This window comes from Brassica napus, chromosome C4, assembly GCF_020379485.1.
Source record: "Brassica napus cultivar Da-Ae chromosome C4, Da-Ae, whole genome shotgun sequence".
Taxonomy (NCBI): domain Eukaryota; kingdom Viridiplantae; phylum Streptophyta; class Magnoliopsida; order Brassicales; family Brassicaceae; genus Brassica; species Brassica napus.
In genome coordinates, this window is record NC_063447.1 from 6660913 (window position 1) to 6673861 (window position 12949).

At 37.5% G+C, this 12949-nt stretch overlaps 1 protein-coding gene across 1 annotated transcript; it reads left to right on the top strand.

The window, feature by feature from the left end:
• Nucleotides 1–7392: 7392 nt before the first annotated feature.
• On the top strand, nucleotides 7393–9322 carry LOC106407396 (peptidyl-prolyl cis-trans isomerase CYP22-like). Its single transcript, XM_013848250.3, has 7 exons — nucleotides 7393–7711; nucleotides 7792–7815; nucleotides 8066–8153; nucleotides 8247–8339; nucleotides 8472–8504; nucleotides 8728–8784; nucleotides 8973–9322. Exons 1-7 carry the CDS (start codon nucleotides 7515–7517, stop codon nucleotides 9081–9083), a joined length of 603 nt encoding a protein of 200 aa, XP_013703704.1. The 5' UTR covers nucleotides 7393–7514; the 3' UTR covers nucleotides 9084–9322.
• The last annotated feature ends 3627 nt before the right edge of the window (nucleotides 9323–12949 follow it).

Here is a 12949-nt window from a genome sequence, read left to right on the forward strand (position 1 = left end):
AAAATATCTCAAGAAAATTGTGTAACGCATCAGTTTTATTTTTGACATGCAACATGTTAAAAAAAAAAAACGATTAAAAATGCAATTCTTTTTTTTTTGCAACTTTGTGGAAATAAATAGAAAGTTGGAGGGTTTTATTGCAAATTTCGATACTTAGATTTAAAGCCCAAGTTAGTACGAATCTAAGCCCAATAAGACAGAACAGCTGTCTTTCTCGGATCACTACTGTTTTGTTTAGGCGTGTTGGACCTAATTATTAAGCCTAATGACTCAAATAATATATGGCAAAATGTGAAAATGAAATGGGCCTATGGATTCTTTCAAAAAGCCTTGTTGGCTTTAATGAAATGAAGTTAACAACATCCCACATTGGTTGGGAGAGTTGATTTTGAGGAGTATATATATGTTTTCATGACATGAGAGGTTAAACAGCTCAGAGGAAGAGAGAGCTCCCCACACGCGCGCCGCCGCCGCCGTCCGGCTTGGCTCCGGCTCGGGTGGAGGGCCTTTGGCCCGATAAGAACTATTCTTTTTGGACCAAGTTAAGCTCAACGTTTTGCCAGTTATTTCGGGAAAAAACAGTATACAATTTTATTTAAAACGACAAGTAGAACGTCATGCATGTTATCCTCTCGATTTAAAATGAGATAAGAGAGAGTCTTGAGGAAGAAGTTTCGGAACTCAACTTCCCTCGATCTCCGCGAGATTCTCGCCCACGTGCAGCAGCTGTTGCGGGAAGTGGGTCTTCTCCGGCTCTTTAAAATATCGTCTCTCCTCTTCCTTCATTTGAGAATTTTTTTTTCCTGATCGAAATCCAACAGCAAAAAATCCCTCTGCGTAAGTCTATATTGCGAGAGTGTTTCGTAGAGTTTATAGTTCGATAGGGCGATCACGAGTGAGGCGTGATTCGTCTGCCATGGTTGTATCCTGGGACTCTATATTCGTACAGTCCCGTCTCACTAACGGAGCGAATATTTTGAGTTAAGGAAAGAGATCATATCTCGCCTCCATGTCTATTTGCGAATATGGTTTCTTATCGTCCTCGTATTCGTTTTTATATATTCGTCTATTTCCTTAACTTCGCTTTTATTATATCGTTTACATCGGTCCGGTTTTCCGGCTTTTACAATCTTAACTCAAAGTCGCTTTATGTTTAAAGCTTTAATCGGGTTGATAAACGATTAATAGAAACGGGTTTTGGAACCGTGTTTGCGATTTGCTTTCTAGCATTTCCGCGAAACGTTTTGTTCTTATCTCACAACGATGTTTGCGATTTGCTATACGCTTATCCGCGAAACGTTTCTGCCTAAATGTGTTTGCGATTTGCCTTAGAGCACTTCCGCGAAACATTTCTGGTTTATTTCATTACGCTTTGCGGATTGCTTTCTAGCATTTTCGTAAAACGTTGATACATTCTTTAAACGTTATATACATGAATCGTTTCAGTAACCGTTTTCTTAAGCAAGTTTGTGAAACATTCTAAGTCTATAAAAATGGTTTTTGCGAACGCTTTTAAGCGAGTTTGCAAAATGTTTTTTCCAGACTTATATCGATATGATTTGGTTCAAATACCAAAAATGAACATCGATTTTAGACTATTATTTTCTTTAAAATAATATGTTATTTGTTGAATGGAGTACTAATCCGTTTTTTCATGTTTTCTCTACAGAAAAATGACAAACGATAACAACACCCCCATTGACACCACAGATGTCATTCAGACTCCACTCAACGCTGCAACAACTGATGCAACTGGCGTGACAACCGCTGCAGCAACAACGAGCACTATCCTCCCTGCGGGAAATGCTGCTGATGAAACCACTCGCCGTAGCCTATTCGGTGCTGGTCTTTATCAGACGGGTTCAGTATCATCAACTGCAAGTGGTTCGGTGGCAGTTCAAACTCCTCCGGCTGTACCTAGCTTGTTCACTCAAGGGCTGATGCCAGACAAGTTTGATGGCAAAGGCTTCAAAACGTGGCAGAAGAAGATGATGTTCTTCCTGACAACGATGAAACTGGACAAGTTCATCCAGGAGGACAAGCCCCTGATTCCGTACGGGATTGATGATGTCCACAGTCTTGCAACTGTTGACATATGGGTGCATTCCGACTTCATCTGTAAAGGTTACATTTTGGGTCGTCTCATTGACCCATTGTACCGTGTCTACTGTGAGATCCCCACGGCGAAAGAGCTATGGAGATCACTGGACAAGAAGTACAGAGGTGAGGACGCTGGCTGCCAGAAGTATGTGGTCTCAAAGTTCCACGACTTCAAAATGGTGGATTCAAAACCCATCATGGATCAGGTGGAAGCGCTTCAGCTCATTTGCCATGAAATCGCTGCTGAAGGAATGTCCATCTGCGAGACATTCACAACTCTCAGCTTCATTGAAAAGCTTCCTCCAAGCTATGCGGATTTCAAGAACTACTTGAAGCACAAGAAGAAGAAGATGGGGCTCGAGGAGCTCATCATGAGGCTTCAGATGGAATCCAGAAACCGAATTGCTGACAAGGTCACTGCTAAGGAGCACAGTGTCAACATGGCTGAGCACAAAGGCAAAGGAAAGGCACACGCCCATTCTCCTGCCAAGCCTTCCAAAACTGCTGCAGCCCTGAAGGCTTCTGGAAAAAACTTCAAGAACAAAGGCATTGAAATCAATGCGAATGCGAATGTGGAGAAGTTCAGGGGGAAATGTCACTACTGCCACAAAGTGGGGCACAAGACTGTTGAGTGTCGCAAAAAGATCAAGGATGAGAAGGCTCAGGCAAATCTCACAGAGGAGGATCTCGTTGCTGTGGTGACTGAAGCCAACATGGTTGAAAGCAACAACCCCAAGGAATGGTGGTATGACACTGGTGCAACCACCCACATTTGCACCGATAGGGCGATGTTCAGCACCTATCAGAAAAGCATGACTGAGGAGAAGCTCAAGATGGGAAACACTGCAGTCTCCAAGATTGAAGGACGCGGCAATGTGATTTTGAAGATGACATCTGGACATGAGGTCACTCTGACGAATGTGAAGCATGTGCCTGACATGAGGAAGAACCTGGTCTCGGGAACCTTGCTCAGCAAGAATGGATTCGCCACAAATTTTGAGGCGGACAAGCTCGTGATTAGGAAAAATGGGATGTATTTGGGAAGAGGGTATGTTAAGGGTGGACTTGTCAAGTTGAATGTAATGACAGTCCCTCCGAAAGTTGTAGCTTCAAAAGTTTCAATGAATAAGAAAGAGCCAGTTGCTTATTTGGTTGAGTCTTTTAATATATGGCATGAAAGATTAGGTCATGTAAACTACAAATCTATACAAAGATTAATGAATTTAAATCTAATTCCTAAATGCAAAACAAGTAAACAAAAATGTGAAGTATGCGTACAGGCTAAGCTCACGAAAACGCCATCACCTCGTGTTGAAAGGACTAATAAACCTCTAGATTTAATTCACACAGATTTATGTGATTTAAAATACTTACAAACTAGAGGTGGTAAAAAGTACTTTGTGACCTTCATAGATGACTGTACAAAATATTGTTATGTATATTTACTACATAGCAAAGACGAAACCTTAGAAAAATTTAAAGAATTTAAACTCGAGGTCGAAAATCAGCTTAAAACAACTATTAAAGTAGTTAGAAGCGACAGAGGAGGCGAGTATGATGGTCCATTCAATGCATTCTGTAAAGAACATGGAATAATCCATCAAACTACAGCTCCTTACTCACCAGAATCTAATGGAGTTGCTGAACGCAAAAATCGAACTCTAAAAGAGATGATGAATGCAATGTTGCAGGAATCTGGGTTACCCCAGAACATGTGGGGGGAAGCATTGCTTACCACTAATTATATCCTCAACAAAATTCCACACAAAGTAACTGGCAAAACTCCATATGAATTATGGAAAGGTAATTTACCTTCGTATAAATACCTCAAAGTGTGGGGGTGCCTGGCAAAAGTTGCAGTACCGCCACCAAAGAAGGTCACTATTGGACCTAAAACAGTGGATTGCATCTTCATCGGATATGCACATAACAGTAATGCTTATCGATTTCTGGTACATAAATCTGAAATATCAGACATTCATGAAAATACAGTCATGGAATCAAGAAATGCATCTTTCTTTGAAAATATTTTTCCATATAAGGAAAAACAAGGTTCAAAACGAACTCGAGAAGAAAGAGACAATGACAAAAACTCAGAAACTGAGACAAACGTCGAGATTTCTATAAATGATATTTCAAAAAATGAAGAAAAAGATGAACCTCGAAGGAGCAAAAGAGCTCGGAAGGAAAAATCTTTTGGAGAAGATTTCCTAATGGCATTTTTAGTAGAAAATGTTCCAAAAACTTTGGCAGAAGCCATGGCTTCACCAGAAGCTCCATTCTGGAACGAAGCGGTCAGGAGTGAATTTGATTCGATCATGCAAAATTATACTTATTACATAACGGATTTACCACCTGGCTGCAAAGCATTAGGGAATAAATGGATAATGACACGAAAACCTGGTGGAAAATACAAGTCTAGGCTTGTAGTTCAAGGATTCCGACAAAAGGAAGGCCTTGACTATTTTGATACATATTCTCCAGTGACGAGAATAACATCAATAAGACTGATGATAGCAATCGCAGCCTTAAGAGACCTAGAAATCCATCAAATGGATGTAAAAACTGCTTTTCTAAATGGTGATTTAGAAGAGGAAATTTACATGAAACAACCTGAAGGTTTTGTCATTCCCGGACAGGAAGACAAAGTATGTCGACTTGTAAAGTCACTTTATGGGCTTAAACAAGCTCCTAAACAATGGCACGAAAAATTTGACAATACAATGATGTCAAATGGTTTCAAAATTAATGAATGTGACAAATGCATATACTACAAAACTACCAAAATGCGTATGTTTTGCTATGTCTATATGTAGATGATATGCTCATTATTGGAAGCAATAAAGACATTATCAATCAAACAAAGAACATGCTCAAAGGGACATTTGAGATGAAAGACTTGGGATTAGTAGATGTAATTCTCGGGGTTAAAGTCACAAGAAATTCAAATGGAATTATCTTAACCCAATCTCATTATGCTCAAACAATATTAGAGAGATTTAAAAATTACTCTAATAGTACGGCGAAAACTCCGTTAGATCCCCAAATGCACTTGACAAAGAATTCAGGTGAAGCGGTTTCACAAAACGAGTATGCACGTGTGATCGGAAGTCTCATGTACTTGACCAATTGTACTAGACCGGATCTGGCGCATGCAGTAAACGTACTTAGTCGATATACAAGTAATCCAGGTCATACACACTGGAAAGCTATAACGAGGGTACTCAATTACTTGCGCTACACCAAAGATTTTGGGCTTCACTATGGTAAAGAACCAGCAGTTTTAGAAGGATACAGTGATGCTAACTGGATATCAGATTCTAAAAACTCAAAATCCACGAGTGGATATGTCTTTACACTAGGAGGAGCAGCAATATCATGGAAATCTACCAAACAAACAGTGTTAGCCAGATCTACCATGGAATCTGAGTTCATAGCCTTAGACAAAGCAGCAGAAGAAGCTGAATGGCTTAGAAATTTTTTGGAAGATATTCCTATGTGGGAGAAACCTGTGCCAGCTATACGCATACATTGTGATAGTCAATCAGCAATAGCTCGGGCTCAGAATAATCTCTACAATGGAAAATCTCGTCACATCAGAAGACGACATAAAACCATTAGACAACTTATCTCAACTGGTGTAATCACAATAGACTACATCAAATCGGCTGACAACCTAGCGGATCCATTTACTAAAGGTTTGCCACGAGATGTTGTTGCTAAATCATCAAAAGGAATGGGTTTAAAGCCTATAACGAATGAGGATGCTTGATGGCAACCCTACCTATCATGACTGGAGATCCCAAGACGTAGGTTCAAAGGGAAAACAAAATCAAACAGAATCTAACCAAAGCACTTGAGACAAAGTAGTCTATTCCCAGCTCCTAAGATGATAAAAGTGCTAACAAATGTGTGAAGGATAAGCATAAGCTTTTAATGATTCCATAGCTTCTAAGCGGGGTATTACTCAATACTTTTCATGGTCAATCACCTAATGAGTGTGAAATGGGGCCGTTTCTAGGAGAATGAATGCAAGGCTATATTCTCTAAGTTCACTCATGAAAACCAGGAATAGTTCAGGGCCACAATGAACACAATAGAGAACTAAGTTCTACGAGAAAATGAAGCTGCGTTATGCCTGTTGTCTCGGTTTACATAAAACACCGGTTGGTTCAAGACATCATGTTCACCTTCTGGTAAATTAAACCCGACAGATATTAACTATGAGTGGTTCAAGGCTTAAAAATGCCACCAACTCAAACACAGTGAATTTTTCGCAAACACTCTCGATAAGTCTGTCTAGTCTAATCATGATTAGAATAAGTATAGTTTTTCTTTAGAGTCTATCGAGTCTGCATTTAGTCTGCATATGTTTTAGAAGAGTCATTTTTATTCATGTGGGGGATTGTTGGACCTAATTATTAAGTCTAATGGCTCAAATAATATATGGCAAAATGTGAAAATGAAATGGGCCTATGGGTTCTTTCAAAAAGCCTTGTTGGCTTTAATGAAATGAAGTTAACAACATCCCACATTGGTTGGGAGAGTTGATTTTGAGGAGTATATATATGTCTTCATGACATGAGAGGTTAAACAGCTCAGAGAAAGAGAGAGCTCCCCACGCGCGCGCCGCCGCCGTCCGGCCGGCCGGCTCGGCTCGGCTGGGCTTGGGCTTGGGCTTGGGCTTGGGCTTGGGCTTGGGCCTTTGGCCCGATAAGAACTATTCTTTTTGGACCAAGTTAAGCTCAACGTTTTGCCAGTTAAAAAACGTCATGCATGTTATCCTCTCGATTTAAAACGAGATAAGAGAGAGTCTTGAGGAAGAAGTTTCGGAACTCAACTTCCCTCGATCTCCGCGAGATTCTCGCCCACGTGCAGCAGCTGTTGCGGGAAGTGGGTCTTCTCCGGCTCTTTAAAATATCGTCTCTTCTCTTCCTTCATTTGAGAATTTTTTTTTCCTGATCGAAATCCAACAGCAAAAAATCCCTCTGCGTAAGTCTAAATTGTGAGAGTGTTTCGTAGAGTTTATAGTTCGATAGGGCGATCACGAGTGAGGCGTGATTCGTCTGCCATGGTTGTATCCTGGGACTCTATATTCGTACAGTCCCGTCTCACTAACGGAGCGAATATTTTGAGTTAAGGAAAGAGATCATATCTCGCATCCATGTCTATTTGCGAATACGGTTTCTTATCGTCCTCATATTCGTTTTTATATATTCGTCTATTTCCTTAACTTCGCTTTTATTATATCGTTTACATCGGTCCGGTTTTCCGGCTTTTACAAGGCGTTGGTCGGAAAAAGAGAGAGAGAGAGAGAGTAAAGAGAATCGATTCGATCATAAAGAAGAAGAAAGTATCTCTCTTTTTTTCTTTTTTTTTCAGTGAGAGAGAGAAGAAGAAACATTTGAGTTCTGATGAGTTCTGGAGGAATCGTGGCTGGACCAACAGCAGCTCCTTCAAGCGGAGTTGGAAACGTGGAGTGGCACGTCAGACCACCCAACCCTAAAAACCCAGTCGTCTTCTTCGACGTCTCTATTGGTGGTATCCCTGCTGGTCGTATCAAGATGGAGCTTTTCGCCGACATTGCCCCCAAAACAGCTGAAAACTTCAGGTCCTCCCACTTTCTTTTACTTCTTCTTCTTCTCTGTATCCTCTGATTCTTAAGTAAAGCCTTGTCCTTTCAACTTTCAGGCAGTTCTGTACTGGTGAGCTCAGGTATACTCAATGTAATTCTTCTTCGTCTCAAGATATTTATGAGAGAGGTTTTAGAGCTTTTTGGATTCGTAGAGATGAGCATAAAGTTATTGCTTCTTTTATGCTTCAGTCTAGAGTTTGTGTTTTTTATTCATGTTTCTAGCACTTTGCTACCTAAAGCGTAGATGAGTGGATAAGCTTTTTGCTATACACTCTCTCATATCTTCTTTAATCGGGTTTGGCTCCGTTGCTTTGGTTGTGTGGAATGCAGAAAGGCTGGGAAGCCTCTCGGTTACAAAGAATGTCAGTTTCACAGACTCATCAAGGACTTTATGATTCAAAGTGGTGACTTTCTTAAGGTCAGTAATTACCTTTTACATTCAATAAAGCCTCACAGTTCTTAAGGTTTGTTACTACTTGCTAAAGGCTCAACATTGTTACACTCCCCGCAGAATGATGGGAGTGGATGCATGTCAATCTATGGCCACAAGTTCGATGATGAAAACTTTACTGCCAAACACACTGGACCAGGATTGCTCTCCATGGTGTGCTTTTTAGCTTTTCTGTATTTATCTTCCTTTAACTGCAGTGAATATGTTGGATCAGTTCCCTTTATTCATATGTTGAATATGTACTCATGGCTTGTGATGTTACGGTTTCTCCCTCGTTTCTTGTAGGCAAATAGTGGGCCAGACACAAATGGGTGCCAGGTAATTTCAGTCTCTCCTTGTTATGGCGGCCTTACTTTTATATGTTTGGATAATGCAAAGCAGTGAGCATTTGATGTCTTCTGCTCTTTCACTGTGATGCTAATCTAAATTTATAAAATTTTAAGGCGTTAAAAAAAAGAAGTAGGATGTGTTAGTAGCTGGTTAGGCTTACAATGTTCTCATTTTAGCCGATAATTACACCTTTTTGCTCTTGCAATTGCAGTTCTTCATCAGCTGTTCAAAATGCGACTGGCTTGACAACAAGCATGTTGTCTTTGGGGTATGTCCTCTTTTCACACTCACGTTATTAGACCAAGAAGCTTAGTTCTCTCTGTGTGGTAATAACTGAGACTGTCTTACTAGGAAAAACTTTGAAGCCATAAATAGTTGAAGCAGAAGCATTGACTCATGAACCCTTGGTAACAGTGTTGTTATGACTCATTGCAAATTGTTCTTTTTGATGTACAGAGAGTGCTTGGAGATGGTTTATTGGTGGTGCGGAAGATTGAGAACGTTGCTGTTGGACCAAACAACCGTCCTAAGCTTGCTGTTGTTATTACAGAGTGTGGTGAGATGTGAAAATGTTTTTGCCATGAGAAAAAAAACTTGAAGAACATGTCTTCTGAAGGAGGAATGTAGTAGTGAGAGGCCAAAGCTTATTATAGTTTTAAACCTTACGCATATGTGACTTAAAGCTGAACTTTTGTCATTTAGTTTCTTTTTCACTTGGTTGTCATCATTACCCAAAGTATAGCCACTTGTGAACTTTGGTTTAGAAATCAATAACTTATGAGTGAAAATGAGCCATTTTATATTCATAGCTACTAATATTTGTAAAACTTCATTAGAAAAAGAAACTCAAAACAAGTCTTTAGCTCATCAGTATGTAATGTAGGCTCTATAGCTTTAATCTAGAACCCTAAAACCTTCCCTTTTGAGTTTCTATCTTCAATCTTCTTTCCGTAGAGCAACATAGTTCAAAGGTACCACAGCATTGCCTCTTTCTCTAAAATCTTTTCCACCAGAGATAGCAGAACGACCATGTGGTGTTTTAGTCCACATTGACTGTGTTAAGACACTGTCCCAATGGCTTCTTCTTTGCAGACTTTGAGCCATACTTTGCTATCTTTCTCTGTAGCAAGCTGACCTTGCAGTCGTTTCTGTTGCTGTTATTGCAACAAAACAAAGTTCTTTGTTTTGTTAGCTCAACAAAGACAATGATTATCTGAAAAATCCATGTTCTTCTAATGTTTTAATTTTTAGAGATTTTTTTTCTTAGAATATATTACAATGATCTAACTTATAAAAACATTCATCCAAACAAATAAGCTTCATGTTCACCTCATTAAGTTGCTAAACAGACTAAACAAATCAACATTCTCGGTTTCAAAAACCATATAAGATAATGAGATTCTATCTAATCATATATAGCTAACCATTTTCAAACTATTTTGTATGTCATTATTATGTTTTTAATACTACACCCTCATTTCTTTTGTCCTGGAAACTGAATATGGATTCATAGAACTGTTTTTTTCTCGCGGTTTAACCTTATGTTTTTACCTTATATCTAATGGGGACTAATGATTTATAAAGCTGTTGTTTGATCAAAAACAAAATCTACTTTTAATCTTAATTTGATTATTTACAAATTATGCGTATCTATATCATTTTCTTCATCCTTCAATGGTGTATGTTTACCATCATATTTATGGAAAACAATGTTAACTCTGCTTATGATGATGACAATGAAGATGATGTAAACTCATCAACCGCAAAATCCTTCTAGTAGTGTTCCTTTTCAGGATGATAAACAATATTTTCATGATGATAAAGAACCTTTTCAGAATAATGAATATTTTGATCTGAAATCCAAAATTCATGAATTTGTCTTCTGTTTTAAGACCTCTTCGTCTTAGAGAATTGTTGAAAGTAACACACCTTATAATCATAGAAGATTAAATCCAATAAAACCCGTCCCGTAGAGCATGAGATCGTCTAAATATTTTTCTTGAACTTTAGAGACATTTTTGAAAATCGTCTAAATAAGGTTTTGGCGCTTAATTATAATTCTTTTATTTCTTTCTAAAAGTTTGTGCAGTTTATTTACGGTTAAATAATAAACAAAACTATTGTTTATGTTAAGTATAGGGAAATTATAAAGAAATTAATTGAAATACACTAAGTTGAATACCATTTTCAGAAATACATTCAATCAAAAATATTATAACATTCGGATTTAGAGTTTAATGCTAATTGTGTTGGTTAGTATTTAGGAAGTGTGGTTAGGTTTATAAACTTCTATAAATAATTATTAAACATATATAAATGATTTAAGAGATTTAATTTTATCTTTTTCATAAGAATAATCTTAATTATTGAAATATTTATGAAAATAGTTATCATTTAAAAGTAAATTTAAAAAATAGTATCAAATTAAATCTTACTATGTGGACTCTTACTGATGATTCATATGGAGCTTTGTTCTAGCAGCAGCGGTTTTTGTTTCATGACTATTGAATGCGTTATCGTTGTAGATTTGTGATTGGTATGTTTCTTCTGAGTTAAACGTTTTGCTTTTATTTTATTTTATAGAGGCTTGTCTTTTGTGAGGTTCCTAACGAATGCGTCTACAAACGTTAAACCAAAATTTATATATTATTTTTTTTTGATAAAATTTTAAGAATGCACTAAGTAGCAATACATTTAAACCAATAACAACAATACAAAATAACAACGTGTGTGAAAAAGAAACGACAATATGAAATAACAATGCAAAATGCCATAGGTTTTTTTTAAAGATAAGTTCTTGTCTGAAAAGGTAACTCCTCACTGTCTGTAAAAGACTCACACCCTCTAGAATGTAAAAGCTTATCTGAACATGTACTGCACAAAAGTTGTTGCGTCCTCCGCAAACTCCCTTCTGATCACACGCCTATATAGCGCAACACATTGGTTGCGGTCAAGCATCGAACGGTTAAAATTTTAGGTGTGAATTGATTTGACACATTAATTTTAATACATTTATTACCTAATTATGTATATAAATTTATTTAAAATTAAAAACTTTATCGTTAACAATACGTTGATGACTATTATTTATTCATCTAAACTCATTTTCATCCAATTTTGTTGGGTACACGTCGTCGTCCTATTTCCCCACCAGAAGTATCATATAGTAATAGTTACATAAAAAGTTTCAACATCGTCTCAATTCCATATATTTTAAGTTATCAGACTTATTACTCCCCAATTAAAAAGATAGAAACCCGAACCTCCATAATGTATTAGGTAAGAACTAAAATCGACACATAGCTGATTTAAATCGGTTTAATGTTTTTGGATTTGAAACATTACCCAGTTTAAACCTAATTAAACCAAAACAAACCAATTTAAAAGAATAAACCAAAATTGACCCTGACTTATGACAACCCATCTCAACCTAATCTTCTTCTTCGTGACCATTACTGCTTCATCTTTCTTAATTTCAAAAATACAACCAATGTCAAAGGTGTGGCTCCTTCGGAGCTAAGGAATCTGACTAACCTCGTCGAGCTCACTCTCTTCGACAACAAACTTGGCGGAGAGATTCTAAATAGTGTCTTTAATGGCAGCTTGGCAATTGCTCAAGCAGCTAGTCAGAGACAAGGAAAAAGCTTCTTTAATCATGAACCCACACAACAATCATAGCTAATTTATTGTACTATGTTTCTCTGGTTTCAATTATCTGCAATTAAAGACACTTTTGGTGACGCAAAGAAAGCTTCACTTGGCTCAAAAAGAGTTGAACAAGTAAAAGTAACAACTTAAAAATATTGAAACTATCAAAGAGCATGCTTTGAGTGCAGCTCATGTGGGAGATGCTTGTTGTTGTCTCTTGCCTCTCCAAAATTTTGATCCTTTTGAATCAGCAAACCTTTGCTGTGACAGCTCGTGTCGTTATATCTTGCATCTCCGAAAGTTTGATCCTTTTGATTTTTATTGAATCAGCCTGTGTGGAAGGAACCAAATCAATTTATAGCTGTGATGTTCTTGAGCTCATCAAAGAACATAGTAACGAAGTCATCAGTTTGGTGTGAAGCCAAGAACACAGTAAAGGTTTGATTCCTGACGAAGCTTCTTTTTCTCTCTAACTACTTGTCTGGATTGTTTCTGAAATTAATCAAGAGATGGAGGGTGAAGAATAACTGTTATTGGTTTATGCATTTTGATTGATTTAGAAATTCATATAGTATTTACAAATCCAAGTAAAATATGCAAATCCGGAGGTTTTCCTTCGGATTTGAATCTTTGTATTTTTAAATAAAAAATTCAAACAAATCCATTCAAATCCATTATAAAATCAAATATGTTAGTAAATCTGTACGATTGAATAACACTTGATTTAATATAGAATTTATGAATCATTAAACCAATAACACATGATTTTAATACAGATTTTAAAA